At 42.2% G+C, this 27,054-nt stretch overlaps 2 protein-coding genes across 5 annotated transcripts; one reads left to right on the top strand and one right to left on the bottom strand.

The window, feature by feature from the left end:
• Positions 1 to 3,198: 3,198 nt before the first annotated feature.
• PIN1 (peptidylprolyl cis/trans isomerase, NIMA-interacting 1) lies at positions 3,199 to 23,757 on the top strand. Its single transcript, XM_031947484.1, has 4 exons — positions 3,199 to 3,333; positions 4,867 to 5,067; positions 21,092 to 21,202; positions 22,910 to 23,757. Exons 1-4 carry the CDS (start codon positions 3,276 to 3,278, stop codon positions 23,017 to 23,019), a joined length of 480 nt encoding a protein of 159 aa, XP_031803344.1. The 5' UTR covers positions 3,199 to 3,275; the 3' UTR covers positions 23,020 to 23,757.
• Positions 23,758 to 23,837: 80 nt separating this feature from the next.
• On the bottom strand, positions 23,838 to 25,200 carry LOC100928690 (ubiquitin-like protein 5). 4 transcript variants are annotated; one of them, XM_031947486.1, is made up of 5 exons: positions 25,119 to 25,200; positions 24,545 to 24,604; positions 24,385 to 24,468; positions 24,177 to 24,214; positions 23,838 to 23,976 (listed from the first exon to the last, which is right to left on the bottom strand). In XM_031947486.1, the coding sequence occupies exons 2-5, from the start codon at positions 24,598 to 24,600 to the stop codon at positions 23,933 to 23,935; spliced, it is 222 nt and encodes a 73-aa protein (XP_031803346.1). In that variant the 5' UTR covers positions 24,601 to 24,604; positions 25,119 to 25,200; the 3' UTR covers positions 23,838 to 23,932. The 4 variants fall into 4 exon arrangements, with proteins under 4 accessions (XP_031803346.1, XP_012397381.1, XP_012397382.1 ...); XM_012541927.2 differs by lacking the exon at positions 25,119 to 25,200 and adding an exon at positions 24,867 to 24,963; XM_012541928.2 differs by lacking the exon at positions 25,119 to 25,200 and adding an exon at positions 24,873 to 24,951.
• Positions 25,201 to 27,054: the final 1,854 nt, after the last annotated feature.

Here is a 27,054-nt window from a genome sequence, read left to right as displayed (position 1 = left end):
GTATATGGATGCAATAGAATAGTATTGCCCTATAAGAAATTGAAGGGAGAGTGAAACTGTGTTCCCTTAAAAATTATCACTCTGAAACTGTGTCTCAGGCCCTCCTGGGAAAGCATATCTCTCTAGAAAAGGTAAGTGGTGTTATTCAATTAGAAATCTTGGTTTAAAAAAGCATCCCTTTGATCTTTTGGGGATGCCAGACCTTTTGATCTGGGCCCGATATCAATAAGCATCTAGGCTTGGGAATTTGGCTTTCTTTTCAACCTGAAATCTGAGCCTCAAGATTCCTTTTTAAAAGGCAATTTCTGAACTCATTCTTTACAGAAGGTGCATAGCAGGACCCTGCCTACTGACAAGGCATTCTCTTCTCATTGCCAGCCTCAATTTCCCTATTAAGACTTTGCAACTAAAAAAGTCAGTCTCTTAGCAAAATTGGCTTCCTATCCAACAATAAACTTTCATTTTTGCCGATTAATATTTCGGGTTTGTGAATTCCTTCATGAAGAATCTAAAGCTCTAACCAAAAGGGGATTTTCACAACTTTCTGACTGCCACTAACTTCATCAAAATGATGAAAAGGATTGACAGGGATAATTTCAGAGAAGCCTGAAAAGTTTTGCATGATTCTAAGTGAGGTGAGCAGAACTAAAATAGTAACATACAATGACAACATTACAAAGAAAAAATAACTTTGAAAGACTTAAAAACTCTAATCAATGTAATGACCAACCACAACTCCAGAGGACTAATGAAGAAAACAATCCTTCCTTCCACCTCATGATAGAAAAGTGATGAGCTCAAAGTGCACAAATTTTAAAATATGGACAAAGTAGGAATTTGTTTTGCTTGGATATGAATAGGTTATAAAAACAGGGGGTTTGCTTTTTTCCAGTGGAAGGTAGAAGATGCAAGGGAAGGAGATGATAGGGAAAAGATTTCCTCCCTATACCAAAGCAAAGAAGAACATAAGGAAGGCCATAAGGAATATAGATTAAGCAGGACAGCTGTGAAAGCTACATGTTAAATTATATAAAAAGAAAAGAAGATCATTTTCATGTATAATCCTCTCTGTCCTATCATGAGTAAGGTAACAATCACATTATTTGGTGTTTAAGTTTAGAATAAAAAAATTTTAAATCCATAAATTTTAAAAAGCACAGAGTTAAGCACAAATCAATCACTGGGATATTTCACTGGAAACTTACTTCCGAGTCGATACTCAGACATTAACTATTCATTCTTCCAATATGGCCTTTAGATAACTTTTAAATTCACCTAATTGTACGATTATGTATCTCATATCTTTCCCACAAAATAGCATAAGAGTTTTTGTGAGTATATGTATACCACATATGTATATATGTACATAATACAGAAAAAGAAAGTGGTTTTCATTGACTGGAGCTAACTCTAAGATAGCTGGTAACTGAGTCAGAATAATTATACTTTCCTCATAGTCTATAAAAGTGATCTGTGAGATTGTTCAGCCCTTTCCTTTTCCTATGTTTTCTTAATTGAGCTTCCAAACTAAAATACAAGCAATAGCTACGGGGAAAGGATTTTTATCTCCCTATTTCATAGAAATGGAAAAGAGCAACCTATAAGAGAAATACATGACAAATTTAAAATTGAATGTTCATTAATTTGGGCACAAAAGAAAGATTTCCTTCCTCGTAGAAGGCAGAAGACTGATAACAAAGTTCATCCTGAAAATAAAATATTGAAATCATTTGATGAGGGTGGAAGAGTTCTGGACTGATTCAGCTTCACAATTATGAGCTGTGTGATCCACACAGGTCCATGTGAGGGAGGATTGTTTGTTCAAAAGCTCCCCCAAAGTGTGTTTGTGAAGCTAGTAATTTATTTGAATGATTTATCTTTACTTATCTTTACTTCCTGGACCTCTGTGAGTCCTTTCAACCTATGCATTTTCTGTGGTGAGGGAAATAAAATCTGTCCCATGCCTGGTATTCACATTGTACAATGGATATATGAGTGGCAGTTGGGGACCTTGTTATCAGTCAATTAGTATTTATTAACCACCTATATTCAAGACACTGTGCTATGTGTTGGAGGTACAAAGGAAGTCAAAAAATAGTGCCTACTCCCAAAAGAAGCTCACAGTCTAATGAGGGATACAATATATAAATAATTATAAACAAGTGTGATATTTGGGGAAACTAAGAGGAGAGGTATACTTAAAGATTTATTTTAGAGATTTTCCTGGAGAACTCCAAGCAAAGGCATATCAAGACAAAGAGAGAAATTGACCATGTAGAGTCAGCTCTACCGGATCAAATTTAGTCTCTTGAGTCCAGAATCCTTGAGAGAGCTTTTTGGCCATAGGTCCTATCAATAATCAGTGTTTAACATGACTTGGTTAGAAGACATACTTAATATATGATGAATTAGCTATGATGACTGTGAAGAAATTGGGGCCAATAAAGGGCAAGAGATGAGGATTGGATTATAGGAGGACAAAGCAGAGGATTTGGAAGAGGCGAGAGAACCCAATGCATGCTAGGCGTGATCTGGGCGAAGCTCAGCAAAAGGCAGTAAAGCAGAAGGACTAGCAGGTAACTGAACTGGACAAAGACTGGGTGAGAACTGGAGAGAGGACAGGATCCTGAAGAAGGCTTATCAAAGTCCAGTAGACGGCTGAATAAGGATTGAGCAGAGAACGGGGCAGAGAGCTACGCCCTCCACTTCTCGTATAGGAACTGAGCCCAGGATGCGGGTCCTGAGCCTGGGCAAAACCATGGCAACAAGGTAACATAGCAACGGCGCCCAAAGCATCAGGACTCCAGTTCCTCTTGAGTTCCAGTTTCCCCGCCCTTTTGATTGTGCTTCCTTGCTCGAAGGACCAGAGAACAGTTGAGAACGAGGGAATTACAGGTCCGGCAGCCAGTCAGAAAGCTGCATTCTTCCCGGGGAGGTGGGATTGCCCAGAAGCTGGAGGCGGAAGTCAAGGGGTGGTCTTTCTATTTTTCACCAATAGCCATAATGAAGAGCGACCTCTGTTCCTCATTCCACCACTTACCGAGCTGGGCTTGAAGAGGGGTGGGGTTAAGGAATAGGGCGCCTGTGGGCGGAGTCTGAGTGACAAGAGGTAACGCCCCCGCGCCTTTCTGGCAGCAAGTGAGGAGGCGCGGGGTGGGTCTTTGCCGCGGGGACAGCCAATCAATGACACGGCCAGAGCTCGATGCGGGCGGCGTGAAGCCAATCAGCGGGGACGGCGGGGCAGAGGCGGAGCTGGTGCTGCGGCAGGAGGGAAGATGGCGGACGAGGAGAAGCTGCCGTCAGGCTGGGAGAAGCGCATGAGCCGCAGCTCAGGTGCCACGGGGTGGAGGGAGGGCGCGCTGGGGTGGAGGAGGCGAAGAATGAGTGCGGACACCCCAGGATCGGGCCCTGCACCCCTTCCCCATCACCCCACGACCTGCGGCCCAGTAATGATAACCTCGCGCGACTATTGCCCCCCCTCCAGCCCCGCCCAGTCCTGGGAAGTGAGGAGGCCAGGTAACGGGTCGGCCTGAGGCCGCCAGCGTGGGAACTGGACTGGCTCCTCGGCCCCCGTTGTGTTCCCCGTCCTCGCCCTTGGAAGGAGCCCCAGAGCCTGTAAAGGTCCAGGAGGGATCAGTACTCCCTTCCCCCTCATAAGGCCCAAATTGTCAGCGCTGCTCATTCCCCTGCTCCCCCCTCCCCATAAGGCCTTTGGATCCCCAAAGTAGTACTTCCCTCACTTTAGGAGCATGTGTGCTCCCCTCCTCTAAACCCGGTGATGAGTGCTCCGCCCCCACTGAAGGCCTGCACGAACTATGCTTTTCCCCACCGCCCACCCAAGGCCCCGGGAGATAAGTGCCCTCTCCCCCGGGTATGGGGGGTGGTAATCCCTTTCCCAAAATCCGTGAGCGTTCCCTCCCAGGGAAGGCCCAGGGAAAAAGCCCTTCCCATCTCTCCATCCCACCACATAAGACCTCCGCAGGCATCCAGAGCCTGGGTGATCAATATCCACCCACAGAAAACCCAAGTGATTAGTGCCCCCCCTTAATGCCCAAGGTGATCACTACCTCCCTTCCCTTCATACAGTGACAGTACTTCCTGCTCCCATAAGTCGCAGGTGATTAGTGCTCCCCACATAAAACCCAGGTGGACCAATTACCCTCTGTCCCCCCAACTGTCCACACACACTGACCAGAACCATCAGTTCCCTAGCCCCCCCTACATAAATCAAAGGGTTATCAGTGCTTCCCCCTAGAGTGAGCAATACTCCCTTTCCCCCACTCAAGGAAACACTTAATCAGTGTTTCCCTTTGTCTTAAGACCTAGGTGTTTGATTCTCCCCCAGATGATTGGTATTTCCCCACCCCATTAGTAAAGTCCTGAGAATGAGTCTTCATCTCACCCACATAAAGCCTATAGTGTTCCTCTTCCCACTCCAATGAAGACCAAAAATGACCCTATGTTCTCATCCCATTCCAGGACCCAGTGTGACTAATGCTTTCTCCCCCTTCCCCCATCCCACTCTAGGCCCAAGATGACTGGTGCTCTCTCCACCCCTTCTCCCTCAGTGTATAGGGTGACCTAGCCTCTTCTATGGCTCCAAATGACAGATGGTCACTTAGTTCTGCCTGCCCTTTTTATGGTTCATTGTCACTTCACCCTATATTTTCCAACTCCCAGGATGACCAATGAATGCCTTCTGTCCCTTATATGACCTAGGGTGACCAGTGCTTTCCTGTCCTGTATGACTTGGGCGACCTTTGTCTCACATTTGCTTCAGTGTGTACCCCTATCCTTTCCCTCTTCCCAAGTATATAAAGCCCCCTATAACTTGTGTGATACCCCATTCCCATTCTGTGTCTGTAGGACGAGTCTACTACTTCAACCATATTACTAATGCCAGCCAATGGGAGCGTCCAAGTAGCGTGGGCAAGAATGGTCAAGGTGAACCTACTAAGGTCCGATGTTCACACTTGCTGGTGAAACACAGCCAGTCTCGAAGGCCCTCATCCTGGCGGCAGGAGAAGATTACCCGGAGCAAAGAGGAGGCACTGGAGCTGATCAATGGCAAGTACTGGGTGGGAGGATCCTGGGAGGCAGTGTTTGGAGCTGGTGGGGGAGAAAGGGGAGTTGGGTCCAGAGCCCAAGCCAGCCTTGGATACGGAATGGGGTGCAGTACCTGGAAAAGTGCACGTGTGCCCAGGGCTTTGGTTTGGACTTACTGGATGTGACTTAAGGACAGCACTCTCCCTTTTCCTCTGCTCCCTGACCTTTGTAACACCAAGATGGTATTTTTGTAACTTTTGTTGTAAATGTGTATTAATACCATTTGTTAAAAAATAAACTGATCCAAAAAGTGTCAACCCATGGTCCGTAACTCATCCTCCTTCATGCTGTCGTTTAACTGTTAGCATCCTTGAAGCAGATAGCCTGATGCCAGTCCCTCCCTTCCCACCTCTTTCCAAAAGACCCTGACCAGATGCTGATTCCCATGTGTTTAGGGGAGGGAGCTCTTTATCGCCAGATGGACAAAATGCCCTTTGTAGGACTCTTTACTTTCTTCCTGCAACAAACATTTACTGAATGTCTATTCTGCCCAGTACCAGTGCTACCTCCTACCCCTTGCCCTAGATTAGTAAGGAAGAAAAGAAGGCTGGGGCGCAGTCCTGGCCTCACAGAACTATGGGAATCTAGTGAGGAGTAACAAAATTAAAACACAGAAAGTTATCTGACATCATGAGGCCAGCATTGTCCAAACTGTGGGACAGACAGTTTCACTATCCAAGTTCAGAAGAAGAGAGCTTTATGAACTTGGGATGGGGTTCATGGAGGAGGGTGGGTAGGATTTTGATGAATTAATAGAGGAGAGCAGTTCAGATGGGAAGAATGACTTAAACTAAAGTATGGAGGTGGGAATGCAGAAGATATGCTTGGATGACAGTAAGGAAACTGTCATGTGTGTTGGGGAGTTCTAGGAGAGAAAGTAGACAGATTGAGACCCGTTTTTGGAAGACATTAGACACCAGACCAAAGAGTTACGACTTTATTGTTTAAACAGTGGGAACCATTGAAGGTTTTGAAGCAAAGGAGTGACTTTATCATAGTGATGCATTAGAGTTTACCCTGGCAACATATGCAGATTGGATTGGGAGGGAGGGGAGCAGTGAATTTGGAAGTTATTAGACTACTCCATTATTCCACCCTGTTTTTATCAAGTGTTTATTTTCTGTGGGTAGGCCTTGTGGGAAATTGAAAGATGTATAAGACCCAATCTCTGTTCTCCCAGAACTCTCAGGCTAGTAGAGAGAGAAAGGAAGTGATGGATGATCACTATAATGTAAGGTAAAGCACAAATGGATTATAGAGGAATAAACTTATATGATGTGAAGAGCTCATCTCCTCAGTTTCCAGGAAGAAGCTGAGAGGTCATTTGGAGATATTGTGAAGTAACCTGGCAAGAAATGATTTGAACTAAGGGACCTCTGACTTTGGAATTCTGGGATGCCATAATTCTGAGGAGGGATAGAGGGATCAAAATGGGCCTCCCAAAACCAAGGGAGAAGAGGATCTCAAAGAGGAATAGATCATTCAACTTAACTAATATTTTTTGAGAGCAGAGATGTCACAGAGAATGAGGACTGAGAAAAAAGATGCTTCACTTAATGATTGGGAGGTCATGAGTGGGTCTGCAAAAACCAGCGTCAGGTCAGAAATACAAAGATAAGTTCTTCTTGTCCAGAAGAGGGCAGCCAGGGTAGTGAGAGACCTGGAGTACATGCCAGGTGAAGATGAGATGATGAAACTGGTGATGTTTAACCTCACAAAAGCTTAGAGCAAATACCGTAGCTGTTTTTAAGTGTTTGAAAGGCTGCCATGTAGAAGACTGGTTGATTCTGCTCAGCTTTAGGCAGAATTAAAGCAATGAATTAAAGTCACAAAGAAACACATTCAGGCTTGCTATAAGGGGGAACTTTTCATACTTGAAGCTGTTTAAAATAGAAATGGAATGCCTCAGATGGGTTTCCTGTCACTAGAAACTTCCAAGTAGGTCAACAACTGCTTGTCAGAAATAGTTCAGTGGGGGCTTCTTGGTCAAGTGTGGGTTAGACTGGATGGCTTATGCAGGCCCTTCATACTCTTAGATTCTACATTTTTAATGGTGGTTACAACTAATTTGCAGAGGGTTGAATGAATAGAGTGAACTTCATTAGTCATAACTTTTAATACTTCAAAAATGTATGTGACTTTAGTATCATAGTTCTTTACCATCTTCTACTGTCTACTATCTCTTCTCTGTCTTCTGCTGCTGCAGATTATGCCTTCATATTCTCACCTTCCCCTCCCCTCCCATAGCCAAGTGACTACATGGATATCAAATCTTGTCTGTTCCATCTTTGCAGCATCTCTTACATCTGCTCCCTTCTATCTGGCCCCAGGTCTTGGCCCTCTGCTACCTGTTATCTCCAGACATCTGGATATCGCAAAAACCTGAAAATAGGCCTTGCCTCCATTTTTCTCTACTTTCTGATCTACTGCCAGAATATTTCTTATGTAAAGAATTCAAGCTGGTACCTCTCCCTCACCTCCTCAAAGAGATTAGGAACCCTGAGTTTAAAAGAGGCAGTGTAAAGTTGTCAGTAGAATGTAGGCCTTGTATTCAGAAACACCTGGGTTCAAATCCTGTCTCTGACATGTTGGTTGTGTGACTTTGAGCAAGTCCATTGGCTTCTAAGAACCCCAAGAAACTCTCCAGTAAGCCTCTAAATTACAGAGTAGGTACAGATCTGCATTGGTGGGAAAAATGTCCTCACTGGAAGTTTTCTCTATTAATGGAATCCCAGATTTCATCCAAAAAGATGTGTAAATCTGCCTTAGTATTCACCAGCACAAAAGTCTGAAGAAAGTTTTTATTGTTCACCTAGCCAAGTTTAAACTTTTGCTTGGCATTCAGTACTCTTTATTTGGCAACCTTGTACCTCTGCCTTTCCAGGCTTAGCTCCACAGTAGCTCACTTGGTGGGCTCAAAATAGCAGCAGCTGGGATTTTGCCATCAGACATTGAGATTTTGAGGATTCTAAAATTTTTAAATAGTGATTTTAAAAGTGCTATATTAAAATTTACATCTCTTAATCGATTGTACATATTCCTTCAATAGCATAAAGACAATTTAATTTAGTGCCTAGGTCTAAGGATTCACATCTCATTTGATCTGCACAGCTATCACATCAAATAAGTACTAGAGCTGTTGTTATTATTTACACTTTATAGGTGAAAAAACTGAGGCTTAGAAACATCAAGTAACTTGCTCAGTTTCACAGTTTAAAAGTGTCTGAGGTAAAATTTGAATCTGAGTCTTTCTCTCTCTCAAGTTCAGCATCCCATCCACTAGGCCACACTGTCTTTTGTAGTTATCAGATTATTTTAAAAGAGGAAACTACCAGATGGCATGTGTTATTAATAGAAACTATTTGTGAGATACTATAGTAGCTAATTCTTGCTCCCACTCATCTGAATGTGTCTTAATTACTTATCTTTTTACATCACAAATTACAAAGTTGATTTGAGGGCACATTTTGTGTTGCTTGTTCTATGTATCAAGATTGCTAGCTTTGTCTCTGCTACTCCCTCACTAACTGCTTCCCCCGGCTTTGGCCATACTGGGCTCAAACTCATCCAGTTTTCTGCCTGTGCCTTTTCTTATTTTCTCTGTGCCCATCTATTCAGACTTTAAGGCTTAACTCATCTTATTTCTTTCATGAAGCCTTTCCATACTTCTTTCCACCTTCTCTACCTGACTGTTACCTAACCTACATCGCTCCATCTTGTCCACAAAAATAACTTGAGAGACTTTTATCAAATGTTTGGCTAAAATCTGGAAAAATTATATCTGTAGATTTCCCCGATCTATCAATGTAGTAACGTACTTTTAAAATAAGTTTTATTTATATCATTTGGTTTTTTACATGGGCTATATTTCCAATTTTTTCCTTGTTAGAAAACCATCTTTCATAACAAAGCGTAAAAAGGAAGTAGCAAAGAGGCAGCTAGGTGGCTCAGTATAGAGCACCAGCTCTGAAATCAGAGGATCCGAGTTCAAATGCTCAGACACTTACTAGCTGTGTGATCCTAGGCAAGATATTTAACCCTGATTGCCTTCCTCCAAAATAAATAAATAAATAATGAAAGGAGCAAAACTATTGAACACATTGGGGAGGTATGTAGTATTCTATTCCCATTGACCTTCATTTCTGCAGAGAAAGGAAGAATCTCAGATCTCTTCCTTGTGGCCGAACTTGGTCATGATAGTTTCAATTTTGATTGTTTTGTTTTTGTCCTTTCTATTGACAATGTTATGGTAATTGTACATATTGTTTTCCTGGTCTGCTTACTTTACATTAGTCCATACAAATCTTCCTATGCATCTCTTCATCCATCCTATTGAATGTTTCTCATAGCATAATATTGTTACATTCATATATTCTAACATGTTTAACCATCTCTGTCTGTTGGCATCTACTTTGTTTCAGTTCTTTCCTACTACAAAAAAGTGTTGTTACAAATATTTTGGAATAATATATGTGTGACCTTTTTTTTTTTATCACTGCTTTTCTTGGATTACATATCTAACAGTGGAATCTGTGGGTTAAAGGTACGGACATTTTCATGACTTTCTTCACTTAATTCCAAATTGCTTTTCAGAATGATGAAACCAGTTCACAACCACTGCACGATCTGTTCTTGATGAAGTCTTTGTGATCATGACTTTCTTTTTTTAGATGGGCACTAACTATTCCTTTAATAGTAGTTATTAGAATTTTAGCAACAATCCAAGTCAGTCCTACTGATCTACAGTTTGCAGACTCCATTCTTTACCCATTTTTGACAATATGGACAATTGCCTCCCATTCTAAAGAGCTCCTATTTTCTACAGTCTTTCAAAGTAGCTCTGCAATCATTTCTGACAGTTATCTACATCCATAGATGTAGCCATCTAGGTTTGGAACAAACTCATCAAGGTCACCTAGATGTTTTCCTTAATGAGCATTAGAGAACATCACCATTTATGTGTCAGGTACTGTGCTAGGTGATGGGGATACAAAGACAATTCATGCCTTCAAGGAGCTTACATTATAGCTAGAAAAAGAGGGAAGAAAGTAGGAAGAGAATAAGGAATGAATTGTAGAAGGAAAGAAGAAAGGGAAGAAGCAATAGAGAAAGAAAGGAAGCTAGGGAGGAGAGAAGGAAGAAAGGAAAAAAAGATGAGAAAGGGAAGGAGGAAAAAAGGAAAGAAGCAAGGGAAGAGGGAAAGAGGAAAGGATCAAGTAATTTTGTAGGCAATTTCTAGCAGCAGGAAGAAATTAGGAAAGATTAAATGTAGAGGGTCACACTTTAGGTGAGCCTTGAAAGAATTCTAAGAGGCAAGAGTGAAAAAGGAAGTATATTTTAGGCAAATGCATGGAGACGAAAAAATTGAGTGATCTGTATGGAGAAAAGTAAGGAAGATAATTTGTATGAACTGCAGTGTACATGAAGGAGAGTAAGTGGAATAAGGCTGAAAAGGTAGATTAAAGGGAGTCACTAGAGTGTATTGAGTAGAAGAGTGATATGGTTAGACCTAGAATTAGGGAAATTATTTTGGCAGCAGTGTAAAGGATGGATTAGAGTGGGGTAAGACTACTCCAGGGAGACCAGTTAAAAGTCTGTTGCAATAGGCTAACCAAGAAGGGTCAGATCTTGAGTATGGCTCCACAGTCTGACACCTGGCTTTGTGGAATAAAGTGAAGAATGAAGGATAACAAAAAAGAATGACACAAAATTCTTTGACTGGAAAGATGGTGGTGTCTTCAACAGAAATAGAGAAGTCCAGAAGAAGGATATATTTTGGAAGGAAAGACTGAGTACTGTTTTGAACATACTGAATTTGAAATACCTAGGAGACAAAACAGTTTAAAATATTTCATAGGCAATTGGCAATGTGAGACTGATGCTTAGGGAAGAAACTGGGACTGAATACAGAATATCCCACAAGACTTAGTACCATTAAAGCTATTTAAAAGTTGTACTGAGACTTGAGACATTGTATATAGATCTAGGAGTTGTCAGCATAGAGCTGATAATTAATCCATGAAAGCTGATGAAGCTATCAAGAGAGAAAAAAAGTAGAGAGAGAAGAGAATGTCCAGAACAGAGTGTTTTGACATGCCCACATAGATCATTATAGATAATGATCTAATAGAAGAGACTGAGAAGGAGCAGTTTAGCTAGTCAGTAAACATTTTATTAAATATCTTGCACTGTGTCAAGCACCAGTCTAATAGGGGAGATTACATGCAAATAACTATACAAATAAACTATAAATAGGGAATAATCTAAAGAAGCATGGCACTAGTGTTAAAAGGGATTAGAAAAGACTTCCTCTAGAGGGTGAACTTTTAGAAGGGTCTTGAAGAAAGTTGGGGAAGCCCAGAGTAGGAGTTGAGCAGAGAAAGCATTTCAGTTATGGGGAAAAACCAGGGAAATTGCTTGGAGTGGACAAGGAACTGATGGAGTCTTTTTTTTTTTTTTTTAAATTATAGCTTTTTATTTACAAGTTATATGCATGGATAATTTTACAGCATTGACAATTGCCAAACTTTTTGTTCCAATTTTTCCCCTCCTTCCCCCCACCCCCTCCCCCAGATGGCAGGTTGACCAATACATGTTAAATATGTTAAAGTATAAATTAAATACAATATAAGAATACATGTCCAAACGAACTGATGGGAGTTTTAATGCAGATCAAAGCATCCTATTTTTCATTTATGTGTGTATGGGGAGGAGGGGGATTGGAAGGATATCTGTGTCTTCATAACAACTAATATAGAAATATGTTTTGCATGATTTCCCATGTATAATCTATATCAAATTATTACTTACCATCTCAGGGAGAGGAGTAGTGAAACAGGGAGGGAGAAAATTTGGAACGAAAAATAAAAAAAAAAAAATGAATGTTAGAAATTGTCTTTACATATAACTGGGAAAAATATTATTCAAAAATGTTTTTAATTCATGGAGTGTCTTATGTAAGGGACAACAGGGAGGCTAGTGTCATTGGAATGAAGAACATGTAGGAGGTGTAAAGGTATAAGAAGACTGGAGGGTTGTGGGGGAAGGTACTGTAGATTATGAAGGGCATTGAACACTAACAGGATTTTATATGGTGGTGATAAGGAACCACTATAATTTATTGAGGGATGGGGAGCTATGACATGGTCAGACTACATTTTAAGATTTCTGGGAGTTGAGCGGAGGATGGACAAGTAGAATCTTGAGGCAAGCATATCAACCAACAGATTATTTCTGTAGTTCAGACATAAGGTGATGAGGATCTATACTAGAAAGGTGGCAATATTAGGACAGAAGGAGGCACATGCAAAAATAGTTATGAAGGTCATATGGGAAGTTAGAGAAAGTGAGAAGTCTAGGATAACACCTAGGTGGCAAATATGAGTGACTGGGAGAATCATGTCCTCAACATACTAGAGGACTTTGAAAAGATAAAGTTTAATTTTGATGTCTATAGGACATCTACTAATTCTAATTCTAATAAGACGTTTGAAGATGAGAGAGTTGGAGGTCAGCAGAGAGCTTAAGGTAATATCACTAAATTTGAGAATCCTCAGTGTAGTATGATAATTGAATCTATGGAAGTTGATGAGATCACCAAGTGAAACACTATAAAGAAAAAAAGAGAAAATGGCCAGGAGTAGAGGCCTGTGGAATACCCACAGTTAGCATGTGTGACTTGGATAAAGATCCAGCAAGGGAGTTTGAGAAAGGAGTGCAAATAGATAGAAGAAGCAGGAGACCTCGGTGGTATTCCCCCAAAAAAACCCTGGAAAAAAGGGTAATCAACAATGTCAAAGGCTACGAAAGATAGGATAAAGATGAAGAAAAGGCCATGAGCTTTGTGGAGGGAGCAGTTTCAGTCAAATGATGAGGTTGGAGCTAGGTAACAAGGTCTAAGCAGGTGACTGAGAAGAGAGGAAGTGAAGGTGATTATTGTAGATGGCTTTTCTTATTACTTTGAATGATAAGAAAAATATAGAATGACCTCAGGTCCTTTCCAATCCTTATGTAATAGTGTTTTAGAGCTAGAGACATAATGTCTCCTAGTGGCTATAAGTTCTAGGAGGGCAGGCACTGTTACTTAAGTAAAGTTTGTAGGTTGCCTAGTACAGTGCTTTAAACATAGTAAGTCCCTAATGAATATTTGTTGAGTGATGGTGAGTATAATTCTTTCACTGGGATATCAGGACAGAGGAAACATTATATTGTAATAGAGGAGACTTTTTGAACATATGAATGTGGAGAAAGGAAGTGGGGAGGAAATGACTGAAAATGCAAGAAAGAGAGATTGATGGAATGAGGTTCTGGTAGAAATGGGAGGAAATAGAACCAAGGACATAGCATTAACATTTGTTAGGAGGACATTATGCAAATTCTTAAAGTGCTCCCTAATTTTTCTGACCCCTTTTTACCTTTTCAGACTAATTTCACAATACTCCCTTTCACATATTCCACATTCCTGCTAAACTGAGCTCTTAATTTGCTTTTCCAATTTCCACGTTTCCCAACGCCATGTATTTTTGTGGGGCCTTCCCTATGCTTAGGATGGACTCCTTCCTCGTCTTATCTGTCTGAATTCTTCTCACTCTCCATAAAATCTTCCCCAATACCCCCAACTGAATTTTTTTTTCTCACCTTCAATTTCCCTGGAACACTTGGCCTCTCTTTTGCTCCCATCATATCCCACCTTGCCTTATGACCATTTGTGAACATGTATGTCACACTTGTTCCACCCTAGCAGGTACCACCTTGTTATGTTACCATTTTTGTATTCACATCCCCAGCATTTAACAATGCTTTGTAGATAGCTTATAATGTTTGTGAATTTGAATTGATTGAAGAAGGGCTCCTTTATCCTCTCAGTTGGTAAGGAAGGAGGAGAAGATGGGTGAAGATGGAGAAGTTGCGAGGTAGAGAATTGAAGGGCATCCAGCTGTGTTACTATAGTATTTTTTGGTAAAAAGATAAAGGTAAGAGTCAAAATTTAAGATGGAAGCTTAATAATCAAAGAGATTTGGAACAGTCAGTAAGGTGAGTATGATAAAGAGTTAATAAACTAGAAATAAAAGGATTGCCTAGGGGCATTGAGCTGAATTTATGGTATGCTTGGCATAATTTGTGGCTTGCTTTAGCAGCACATTGCAGCCCTGGAAGAGCAGAGGAGGATGGTGGGGTTTATCCAGGATTGAGAATCAACAAAGCAGGTATGGTGGATGGACAAGGCAGGGAAAGGATTGTAGGACTAGTGGGTGGGCACATTGTTGCAGTGACTGACTGTGGGGTCCAGTCTGCATGGGGAGGCAAATGAAATAACTTATTTCCCTACTTCCCTACTTCTAGTTCTTTTCCCCTCCAATCCATTCTACATATCAATGCCAGAGGACTGAGAGAGAAAAAAGAGATTTGACTCGTCACTGGAAGTCAAGATGAGAACAAAGGGAGGAAGATAAATTGAGGGATAACAGAAGTTCTCTGCAGAGAATGAAGTTTCAGAATCTTAGAAGAAAAGCAATTCCAAGCGATGATGAGGTCTATGATTGTGAGTGAAGTGTAGTAGAGCCAAAGAACATTGGAAAAGAAAAACTAGAAGATGTTTTGCTTTCTCTCTTTTCTCAGTTATCATCATCCCATCCACTCTAGGCACTGAATTAGTGACTGTATATTTATAGGGTCAAGAGAAAGTCAAAGAAACGTTTCAAGCCTGGGTGGCTTTGGAAGAAAAAGTAGTCAGGAAGAAGGAAGCCAATGAATCTGGTTTCAGACATAGTGAATTTAAAATGCTTGGGGTCATCTAATAAATAGAAACATGTAGCACACAGCTGGAAATGAGGGCCTGGAATACAGGAGATTAGTTAAAGCTAGAAAGAAATATTTGGCTCTCCACTGACTTGAGATGATAGTAGAAATTTTGGGAGTGAATGAGGATATCAAAGAGCAGGCATGTAAGGCAGGAAGAGGGAAGGATTGTGGATTTGAATGTTTTGAATACTTCTTGAGTTCATAGTAGGTACTTAATAAATGCTTGTTGATTGACTGACTTGACCAGTTCTTGGAATAAGTTCATGTTAGATGTGGAAGTATCCCTAGAGAATATCTAGTCCAGTCTCAGAATAATTCAGCATATATGTATTAAGTAGTTATGAGGAAAGGAAAGAGAGCAGGGGTCTGGAAGTGACATTGGGGAGCAAGGAGTAAGCTGACAAGCTCCAAACCCAATGAGGTAGGGGAGTGAGCGAGAGGGAACAAGAGTAGTCAAGATTGGAAAGATCAGCCAGTGATTTGTAGTTCTCAGGACAAAACCAGACTTTGATTAATGTAAAAAGAGAGAAGAGTTAAAAGATGAAGAAGAGTTAAACAAAAGAACTAATACTGTAAGGGCAATAGGGAGGGAAAGATTTTTGGAATTAGAGGAGAGATTAGGGTAGATTGGAGAGGAATGAAAGTATAGAGGAGATGAAGCCCATAAATTGGACACTGTCTCTGGATGACCTAGATTAGGGGGACAAAATGGTGACAACTCAGCTGCTGAATAACTGGGTTATTCTTGAGGGAAGGGAAACCTTGAGCAAGCAGAGATGTTTAATGGAGAAACTTCTAGGTTACAGAGGCCTAAGGTGCTCTGTGACATATTGGGGCAACATGTGCTTTCATACATAGTCTTCCACCTCACAAGTGACATTTTCCTAATTCTATAGATGAGCAAACATATTTGTCCAAAGACCTCTGGGTGAAAATGGGCAAAGCTATGTCTTGTCTCTCTTCTAGTTTAGTGTCATTTTCTTGCTGTCTTCCAGGGCTGAACATTTTGTAGTTCAACTCTTTTCCTTCTGCAGAGACATGAGGGGCCACAGCACCAGTGTGGGAACATTGTGTTCTCTAAAGAATAAGAAAATGTCTTGTCACAGGAGGTACCTCCAGAGTGGAGCCCCAGGCACCACTTTCCATTGGAAGTAGGACCAAAAGCTTCCTATTAGAACTATGAGGACATGTGACAAAAGTCTTAGGCATGGAATATGTGCAATTGTTCAAAAATAAAAATTACATGAAAATGATAAATCCATGGTCTATAATTCATCCTCTTTCATTCTGTAGTTAAATACAAGTATTAGTTCTTCCCATCTGGAAGATCCCAAGTAATCAATCAATCAAAAGGCATTTATTAATCATCTACTGTGTGGAGAATCCTTGATATTAGGGCTACAAAACCAACAATTGAGACAATCCCTGTCTTCTCGAAGTTTATGTACGTTTTGAGAAGACAACATATACATTTTATTTATACAAAATGGATACAAAGTGACTTGGGGAGAACACTAGCAACTTGGGGATCCAAAAAGGTTTCATGTAAAAGAGATTAACATTGGCTAATAGAGAGGTAATAGACTATAGGCAGAATGAAACATACATTTTTTGATATGGCCAGTGTAGAAATTTGTTTTATTTTATTATGCATTCTTGTTACAAAAGTTGTATTTTTTTCTTTCTTACTGGGTGGGAGAAAGAGGTAGGTGAAAAGTAGGAAAAAACACATGCTTGTTAATTTTTTAAAAACAAAATTCAACTATAAAAGCATGCAGAATGTAGTGCTTGAACTGAGCCTTGAGCCTATGGATTCTAAGTGGTCAAGATAAAGAGGGAGCACTTTCCAGTTATGGTGGCTAGCCAGAGCAAAGGCAAGAAGGCAGAAGTAGAAGGCAGATTATGAGGAGCAAGTAGGCCAATTGATTGGGTTATACAGGTTTTAAAGAGGGTTATACAGGTTTTAAAGAGGATCCTCAGAGACCATCTGAGCCAATCCTTTTTACAGTCTTCCCATAAGAGGTCATCCAACCTTTACTTGAAGACCTCCATTGAGGGAAGAACCTACTTCCTCTCAATTAGGTCCATTATATTTTGGGACATTTCTAATTGTTTGGAAGTTTCTAATTACATGGAACCTAGATTTGCCTCTACAACTTGCACATGTTGCCCCTAATTCTTTCCACTGGAGCCAGGTAATCCAATTTCTCTTCCACTTGATAGCTTTTCAGATTCTTGAAGATCTCTTTCAGGTCCCTTCTAACTCTTATTTCCTCCAGCTTACTTCGCTCTAGTTCCTTCCAGTGGTCCTGATATAGCATGTTATCTAGAATTCTTTTGATCCTGGCTACCCTGTTCTGTACATGTTGCAGCTTGTCTGTCTTTCCTAAAGTATGGTATCCAGAACTGAACACAGTACTCAGCAAGATCAGACCAAGGCAAAGTCACTTCCCAGGTTAAATGCTAACTCCTCCTAACCTAGGAAGCTAGCTTTATAGCCCTGTCTGTCCCGGAGATAAGAGCCAATCTCTTTCCTTTCTGTTGGTGTGTCCCACTTATGACTAGTTTTATCAGCCCTTTGGATCACTTTAGGGTCCTTCCCCTTGACTTCTCCCAAATAGGAGAGACCCAATAATATTGGGACTTGGGCCATGAGAGTAGATCCCCTTAAGAAGGTCGTGGAATTTCTGTGGTTTAGTTTAGATCTCCCAGAAAGGATCCTAAAAGAATTGTAGATTCAGAACCCTGTGTTCAGAATCAGGAGAATTGAGTTTTAATTGTGGTTCAACTTAGATGTGTAACTTGAACAAATCGCTGAATGTCTCTACCCCTCAGTCCCCTTATTTAGGAATTAGAGATAATACCTATACTTTGATCTCATTCAGTTGTCGTAGAGATAAGTTGATAATGGAAAAATTAAAAGCCCTGAAGAATGTTGGTTATGGATATCATTCCGTCCTAAATTGGTTTCAGGATTTGTCCTCTTTCCTATATAACTGGTGTGCCTTGATTAAACTCGGGTTTAGAGATCCCATTAACTCTTGATATTCATTTATCCCTGTCCTCCTTTCTCAGGGGGAATAGCCTAGGCCTGGAAAATTGATGCTACCATTTTCCTTGTGGTTCTTTCCCTGACCTCCCAACTGTGATGTTCTGGACAAAAGCCATTGGTGATTCATGTCCTGGTTTGAGACTGCTTTTTATTAACAGTGTTGTCTAAGAATCCAGTGCCAGTGCCCTCTCTTTTTGGGTGCAGGGATAGGTATTTTTTTGGTTCTGGGGTTTGAATGGATTTGCCTGTTTTAGAGACTCTAAAGGATTTGAAGTTTTCCAAACCCTCCCCTTCCTCTCTGGTAGTAGTTTCATTTCTATCTTCTACCCTAAGGACAGCCTTATCCCCTTTGCGTTAATTTTATTGTTGTTCATAGGATGAGCTTTCACAGTGTAATACCAGAGTATGGTATTGCCCAGTCCCAGGCATTAAGCTACAATCCATCTGGTAAAGGTTTCTGCTACCCTTCTCTTCCCAAGCTACCCTTCTCTTCCCAGGAGGCGCTATAGTTTATATTGGTGGAGTCATTTGAGGAGATTTCTCTATTGGCACATTGGGTGGATGAGTCTCCAAAAAAAAGTGGGATTAACCTGAAATTATCTTACTCTCTAGGTTAAGGCATTAAGGTGTGGCAGTGGTAGAGACCTTCTTTGGGGTCTGAGAAAGTACAGGTGCTGACCAGGAAGTTGATTGCCCTAACTTTAACTATCACCTGCCAGAATTAAAAATATGTATTCCTGGCACTCTGGCAATATCCAACCCATCTTGAAGTCAACTCTAATTAAGGAGTCTTGAAGGAAGCGATTTATAAACTAGAGGGAAAAATAATCTCAGAGCTTTCCCAAAGAGACATATTTCCTAAGAAATACTTTTACTTTTCAAGAGAAGACTATGTGTTGTTGAATTAAAATGGGAGCCATATAAAGGAAAGACTAGAATTTTCAAAATGAACTGTTTTATTCAGTTTTTAAGCTGATCTCTTATTTCTATGTATTTTTATTTTTATTTTCCAAGTTAAAAGAATTATCACCAAGTTCAGACAGAGGATATCCCACCTTGGAATGGAACTGATTTTGAAGGGGTAACTTTGAGATGATGCAGATGTGAGGCCTGTCAGTAAAAGTTTTGGAGATATGGAGATACATATCCCCTGCACTAGGAGCTAAAACGACTGACTCCCCAAGTTAGCTGGTATTGATTGGCATTAAAATGGAGCTCCATCTGAGCTGTCTTGTCCTTTCCCTTGTTGTGGCTTCTAATAAGCTCAGCTTTTTGTTTTAAATCAATATTCTTCCCCACAAATCTTCTCTGTTGAAGGACACAGGGATGAGTATATGTGAGTCTTAATGTGTCTCAGATGTTTATTTACGTTTTAGAAGAAAATCTAAATTGGCCAATTCTTTTTGCCTTCAGGAAAGGCATTTTATCATACTCTGACAAGGGGGTACTTAGATATGTCCCACCAAACAGCAAAGTATAGAGTTGCCTCTGCTCTCCTTCTGCCTGTTTTAAACTAGACTGAGATGCTTCCTTGGAAATGTGATTCACATGAATGGTCAACAGCACTATCACCACTGTATCCTGACGCACTTGTGCCCCATTCTTCTTCCCAAGCCATAATTTCCCATTCTCTCCATTAATCTTTTTTGCTGGCCCACCCTCCTTATCTTCCCAGAGGGGTCAGGTTCAATGGATAAATTCAGAATATCATTACTAGGATTGGTAATTACCATTACCAGGGGTGGAGGTGAAGGGAGGGAGTGGGCAATGTGAACAAACTGAGACAGAAACAGGACTCTTGAGTCCTTTAGTCTACTCTTAGTGTGAGACTGAGGCATTCTTTACATTGAATATAGTTAACAACTCCTTGCCAAGGCAATGGAAAGAAAGAGCATCCTGAGAGGCAGTATTAGTTCTAAGAGATATCCTCATGGAGTTTTGTACTTTACAAAGATTTCAAGTATTGTTTTGGCCTCCCAGGTACCCATCGGGATACTCTTTTACCTTAATTTTACAGATGAAAAGACTTACCAATCAATTCAGCAAATATATATTAAGCACTCAGTATGTGCAAGGTACTATGCTCTTGGAGATACATAAATAGTTCCTGCCCTCAGGGAACATATATTCTACTAGATCAAGCCTCAGTGCAATTAGGTCTCCCAATTGCTTAATGGCTGTGTGACCTTGAAAATTACTAACCCTCTGCTAGTTCCCTTTAATAGGCAGCTAGATTTCATAGTGGATAGAATGCTGTTCTTGGAACTAAGTTCAAATCTTACCTCAAATACTTCTAGCCTTGTGACCCTGGGCCAGTTAGTTTGATGACTTTCAACTTCAGTTTCCTCATCTGTAAAATGAGGATAATAATTGTACCTACCATACAGAGTTGCTGTGAGGATCAAATGAGATAATATGTGTAAAAGCATTTTGTAAATCCCCAAACAGAGAAAGCTTTCAACTTGATACAGCCCACAGAATTCCCCAAGTGAGACCCAAACCAGATGAAAATATAATTAAAGAATGTTTAACAAAATAAAAATACAATTCAACACAGATAATGTTAATCTGTGGTTTTCTCAGTCAATATGTGGCTTTAAGGGTCTGTTCCTTTGAATTTGACTGCATTGCCAAATAGCATTTTATAAAAGTTAACTAAATTATCTTTATAAAATGAGAGGGTTGGGTAGTCTAAACTCTTTTTCAGGTCTAACATTGTATAATTAGAATTCCTCAAGGTCACACAGTAAGTTAGAGATAGAGTTGAAACTATGCCCAAGCCTCCTGACCTCCCTCCCTTTTTATCTCCCTTCTAGATTCTGTTCATTTGACCTATTTAATATCCATCCTCCTCTACCAAAAACTTCGAAGAACTGGATTCACTTCTTATCCAGCCCTGTTTTCCCATCCTTCAACTGGCCATATCTGGATCCCAGAGCAACTATTATTTTTCCAAAAAATCTTCCTCCCCAAAACCTTCTCCCTTAAAGAACATCTGTTGTCAGTTAGCCTTCTCTTGTGTCAAAGCATGCTTTACCCTGCCCCCACTTGCTACATTCTTGCTCCTTTTTTTTTTTTTTTTTTTTTTTTTTTTTTGGTTGTTCTTGGCTAATTTGATTTCTATGTCCACAGGTTACATCCAGAAGATTAAATCAGGGGAAGAAGATTTTGAGACTCTGGCATCGCAGTTCAGTGACTGTAGTTCAGCCAAAGCCAGGGGGGACCTCGGCACCTTTGGAAGAGGTATGTCATAATCACTTCTCAGAATACTCGTCTCTTGGCCAGGTTGGTCTCCAGGGTCCAGCAGGAGGCAGGGGTAAGATGACAAAAGTCTAGGACTGGCTATTTATACAGTGGATCTTAGATGTCAGAAACACTTAGATCAAGGTCCATATTGAGGCACATAAGATAAGTTTTCCTTATCAGAGGGAGCAATTTCTGGATAAATTTTGGTTGACATTAGAGAGGTGGCTTCTGGCCAAACTTCCCAGAAGAAATCTAGACTTGTGGACCTGGAGTTAAATTGAATTGGGGTGAGGCAGGTGAGAATCATCAACCCAAGCTCCAGGGAGAGGAATCAAGACAAGAGACTATAGTATTGCTGAACAGAGCCAGAGAAATGTACACAGTCTGAAGCTATCCCTGCCAGAAAAGTTGGACAGGACAGGACAGGACTTGGGAATGAAAGTGTAGGTGTCATGGAAAGAACATTGAATGTGGTAGTCATAAGACTTGGGTTTAATTCTAGCTTTGCTACTTACTACCTGAGTGGTCTAGGACAAGGCATTTGACTGAACACTCTGGACCTTGGTTTCTTTCCTTACCTGTAAAAGGAAGGGATTGACATCTCTTGAAGTCCCTTCTAGATTGAATGATTTTAATTCCTTTCTTTTCTCCACTTCACCCCACTCCTACCCTCTTCTTAGTGCTTTATTTCTCTTACATCCAAGGGCTTCCTTCAGCTTTTGGGAAGATTTTGCAAGGAGCAATATACCCATCCCCAGCCCAATTTCCAGTAGCATAGGGGTGAGTGAATGGGTAGCTGTGCATTCAAGAAACTAAGTTTCCTTCCCTTAACATAGGTGTGTCTGCCTCTTTTGAAAAACAAAGGGATGGCCACTGGTGCCAGGACCCTAAAGATCTGTGTTTTCTGACCATTTCCATCTATCTCTACTTGAAAGCCTGAGGAGTCCCAGGTCCCCCTAGATCTTAGGGCATTTTCCCAAGCTTTATAAATGGGTAGTACTGCAACAATCATGATGCTATTTTTTCGTGACCTGAAATAAATCAAGAAGAACTTCAGGAGGAATCTTCTTGGCCTAGGTCTGGGGCAACTTTCGCTCAGTGCTGTGAGTTAGGGGCAGAACTAGAGGGAACTAATGAAATTGTGAGATGAGGAATGCTGTTGACCTTGGCTGTGGGAATCCAGAGGAGGTAGGGATGATAAATGATCCAGCAGGTGCTGGGAAGTGAGTCCATAGAGATGAGTTAATCACCAAAATGTGCCTTCAAAAATGCCTTGCTGCTACTTCCTGGAGCCATCCCTCATTCTGCCTCCTGGCTGTTCAGACTCTTTTTAATGACACTGCCAACCCAGGACAGAGCCCCCATCTGCCTGCTGTCTGAACTCTGTGACAGGGACCATAAACTCTGGCAGATGGATGGAGCATTTATAGAGTAACTGGGAAGGAGAAAAGGGATCCCTTTTAGGATCTAATTGCTATGGTTAACAATGTTGGCTCTTCAAATAACCATATATTAGCAGTATCCAAGCAATCCCTGCTCTCCCCTAACCCATCACCCCTTCACCTTTTAAAGCCTGTCACCAAAGGTGACATTCCACTCTTCATTCTACTTAAGCTGTATACCATGTTTCAAGCCTTCATCTGACTTCCTTCCTAGACATTGTCCATATAACCTAGGTGTTCCACATTCCCTGTTTCTCTCCAGGTCAGATGCAAAAGCCTTTTGAAGATGCCTCCTTCGCACTGAGGACGGGTGAGATGAGCGGCCCAGTCTTCACAGACTCAGGGATCCACATCATCCTTCGCACAGAGTAGGAGTGCCTTGGGTTGGGGATCAAGGGCAGAGGAAGACTGACCTCTGTTCTGCCTGCCCCCAGACTCTCTCCATCCAATCTACAGCTGCCTCTAAGAGCTGAGGTGGCCCCAAGGCATAGGGTGGGGGGTAGATCAGGGTGGGGGAACCCTTCACTTCCTGTTTGGGGGCATCTTTTCCATTTTGTTTCAGTCTTGATGGTTCCTCCCTATGAAAGGTCAGTGCTGGAACCCCTAGTGTTGTTGGGTGTCCTTGGCCCAACTGAAAATATACAATATTTATTGTTCCCAGACTCTCAGAGGCAATGATGGGGTGAGGATGAGCCATGGTCTAAGCCTCCTCACTCTCCTGCCCCCCACTACCTGAGAGCCCCAGTCAAATCACTCCACTCTGGCCAACAAAGGCCCCACCCAGCTCTACCTAATAGCCACTTGGGCTTCCATTCAGTCTGACCCTGCCTTCTACATTTTAAGGAATTATGGGTCAGTAGCTGGAAGGAAAACACTTGGAAAATTCGAGGGGACCTCAGCTGGGAGGAGGAAAGGGCCTGGGTTATCTGAACTCCAATTGCAGCCAGAGCATCTTGGAGGGAGACTAAATTGCTGTTTCTGCTGCATTGCTTTGTTTAGTTAAAGAAAAATCAAAATCCTCAGCTTTAAGGCCAATGCAAGGCAGTTGTATAGTTCCTGTTCTTATTCCCTGGCTGTCCAGATGTCCCCTATTAAACCTTGTAAACAAGATTCTACTGTGTCTCATTACTTCCTCTCCACCCCAGCCTCACAATAACCAAAGACCAAAAACAAGACCAAAACAGAACAACTCCAGCATCAAAGTTATTTTATTAAACTTTTAAAAAGGGAAGACAGGTGCAGATTTTGGTGATGGGGTGTGTCCCTACTGATAATAGGTGTGTCCCTACTGATAATAAAGTTCCAGGTTCATTCCATCGTGGATCTCATCTGAGAGTCTAAGTCAGAGAATCTGAACAGCAGGACCGTTGGCCTCCCCAACACACTCCTCCCCGCCCCAGCAGAGCCCAGACTCTTTCCCTAATCCCCACCTAGAATTAAGCTCTTTTGTGTTCTTCGGACTTGGGGGTTGGAGCTGCACAGGGACTACCTTGAAAGCTAGGAGCCCCTCAAGAATTGTTAAAGGATACAGTCCCCCAGGGTTACATGATCCTTGAAGATTGTGTACCTGGGATAGAGAGAAGGCTGGTTCTGCAAGAGGATCCCCCTCTCAGGAAGCTTGAGATTAGTTTACCCAGGCTAGGGCGGCCCCAACATCCACCTTTTTCCAGAGGTGGGGATCACGGTGCAGCACGGCCCCTGAACCGGCCGCTGCCCACTCGGGGATCCCGCACTCACCATTTCTTCAGGACGATCTTGTTCCAACGGGTGCCCGTCTGCGCCGCAATCAGTTTCTTCAGGTCTCCTATGGAGTCGTCGGTGCTGGGGCGTTGGTTAAGGCAAAAAGAAAGGGCAGCAGCCGAGCCCATCCCCATCCCGCCTCCCACCAATAGGATACTTGCACTTCACACGGACCTTCTTGCCCAGCCGGTCGTTACACACCACCTCGATCATGGCTCTGGGGACGACAAAGGATCTGATCAGCCTGAGGCCGGCTCCTTTCCTCCAAGCCCCCGCGGCCTCCTGGTCGGCTTCGGCTGCCAAACCTAGTCATCCCACCTTCCCCGGCAGTCCCGGTACCCAGAACGCCAGCGACCTCCCGGCATCCTTAGCCCCAGCCTCCCGACTCAGTCTCGGCCTGCCCATCACTGAGCTGGGGTGACAGCCCCAGGTTCTCACTCTAGACACGCGCGCCTCCCCCCACCAACCCAGTTCCCGACCCTCACTGCAGACGCTCCCGGGCCTCAGCCGCAGTATCTCCGATCCCCCTGCGCCCGCGGTACGACGCCGCTTGTCGGCGCTTTACGGCCGCCGGAAGCGGAAGCGGTTGCCTGGGTTGCGATGGCGACGATTTCGGAGTTTGGGTAGGCCTCCAGTGCGATTTACTAAAGATGGCGTTACAGGAGGCCCCCCTCCCCCCAGCTTGGTTTCCCCCGGGAAATGGCACCTTCACTCTGCCCCACCTCGAGCACCTGATGCTGTACCGGGTCCGGGCTTTCTCGGCCTTGCAGCTGCGGGCCCTGGACCCGGCACGGGGCGCTGTGCTCCCTGGTGCTGAGGGTCGTCTACAGGGTACCCGGCCTCAGCCACCTCCGGCGGGCTCTGTGCCTGCGTTTGGGGCCCCGCAAGCCGCGCGCGGCTTTCTTCCTAGCCCAAGGGAGCTCAGGGCCCGGGGGCTGACCAGGCGGGACATCCTGAGGAGCTCTCAGCCACGGACCTCCGTTCTGCCTCCTGGTGCCTAACCTCGGAGTCCTCGGCCTTCAGGGCGGGGGACTGGGGGCAGTGGAGGAGGCAGTCCTTAGGGAGGGCTGGACTCCCGAGTGATCAGGGGAGCGCCCCCCTTCCCCCCCCCCGCACTCTCCCCTCCCCCCACTCTCCCTCTCCGCACTCTTCCCCCGTCCTCTCCCCTCCCCCCCGCGCTAGCATCCCCAAGTGTTCAGGGCCCACTCAGACCCTTGAAATAGTCAAAAGGACTCTCGGTTTGGAGTCTGGGGTCGAGGACTTAAATCCTGACTCTGTGATTCTTATTTATTTTAAATTTATATCTTTTTTTTTTTATTTGAAAAAAAAACAGTATAAAAAAAGAAATACAAAACAAAATAAAGTAAAACAAAAGAGAACATTTCCCTGTGTCCAGCAGAACATCAGGGAGGATTCAGAATATATAGCAAATTACCAGATCAAGAAAATAATATATATTAATAGAAGAAATTATATTCCTGAATGACCATTTTTTCTTTACTTTCTCGAAAACTGTTCTTTGGTTCTCTTTGTCTCACCTTATGTTATTCTTCCCCCCCCCCTTCATCCCCCTACCATCCCAAGCAAGTTACATTTAAGAAGATATATTTATGTATACATATGTAGATATATACAAATACACTCACCCCCACCCCCACCCCACATACACAATATTTTTCTTATTCTTGCTACTTCTATAATTAAGTTCTGTTCCATAACTTGCCTAGCTATTACTTAACCTCCCTCCATCTTGTCTTCTTCCCTCACCCTTTGCTTCCCCATCCACCCATCTCTCCCCCCTTACTTCTTTATAGATTTTGGAAGATGCTATACTCTTCATGGTATATATGCTATGTTACCTATTGAACCCATTCCTGATGTGAGAGAGAACAAATAATTTGTGCATATTTAAACAGTTTGTCCATGTTAAGTTTCTTAAAATTGATCTTTTATATTGTCTCATATATTAAATTTTCTGTTAAGTTCTGGTTTGGTTGATAGAAAATCCTGAAAATCTACAAATTCGTTGAAGGTCCATTTTTTCTCATTCAGAATTATAGATCATTTTTCTGGATATGATATTTTTGGCCCCAGGCCTAGTTCTTTTGATTGTCAGTAGATATGATTCCAGGTCTTTTTATTGTAGCTGCTGCTACCAATAATTCTAATTGTAGCTCCAGCATATTTGAATTGTTTTTTCCTTGTTTCTTGAAAATTTTCTCTTTCAACTGGAGGTTTCAAAATTTGGCAATAATATTCCTATGTGTTTTCTACATAGGATCTCTGAGGTGGTGATTGGTGGATTTTTTCCATTTCTGCTTTCCCCTTATGTTCTATCACTCCAGGATGACTCTGTGATCTCAAGTTTCCTTCTCAAAACTTGAGATTTTTTGTCTTTAAAGTAAGAAGGTCCCTTCCAGCTGTAAATCCCATTTTCTTGATCAGATATCTGACTGAGTTCTAGACCTCTTTAATATTTGTACCTTGGGGCAAAAAGGATGAAATAGGCCTTCCTTAAATCTTTACCTCATAGAAACTCCTACCCTTTCATCCTTTAGCTCCAAGTGGATATTTAGGGTTATGGTTTGTCTTCTCTCTGGATATTTGACCTACTTGTTGAGCAAATCTTCAGCATCTTGTACTTTCAACTGCTGATTTGTTCTACTT

The sequence above is a fragment of the Sarcophilus harrisii genome, chromosome 1, assembly GCF_902635505.1.
Source record: "Sarcophilus harrisii chromosome 1, mSarHar1.11, whole genome shotgun sequence".
Classification (NCBI taxonomy): domain Eukaryota; kingdom Metazoa; phylum Chordata; class Mammalia; order Dasyuromorphia; family Dasyuridae; genus Sarcophilus; species Sarcophilus harrisii.
Note: the sequence above shows the minus strand (reverse complement) of the source record. Positions and strands in the feature narration are given on the sequence as shown.

Bases quoted from the DNA above. Each gene is read 5' to 3' on its own strand.
- PIN1 (XM_031947484.1), top strand. From the start codon at position 3,276: ATGGCGGACGAGGAGAAGCTGCCGTCAGGCTGGGAGAAGCGCATGAGC. The intron at 3,334-4,866 runs GTGCCACGGGGT...CTGTGTCTGTAG, and splicing joins GCGCATGAGCCGCAGCTCAG to GACGAGTCTACTACTTCAAC. The intron at 21,203-22,909 runs GTATGTCATAAT...GTTTCTCTCCAG, and splicing joins CCTCGGCACCTTTGGAAGAG to GTCAGATGCAAAAGCCTTTT.
- LOC100928690 (XM_031947485.1), bottom strand. From the start codon at position 24,752: ATGCCGGGAGGTCGCTGGCGTTCTGGGTACCGGGACTGCCGGGGAAG. The intron at 24,469-24,544 runs GTATCCTATTGG...CCAACGCCCCAG, and splicing joins AAGGTCCGTGTGAAGTGCAA to CACCGACGACTCCATAGGAG. The intron at 24,215-24,384 runs GTGAGTGCGGGA...TCTCTATCCCAG, and splicing joins AAGATCGTCCTGAAGAAATG to GTACACAATCTTCAAGGATC.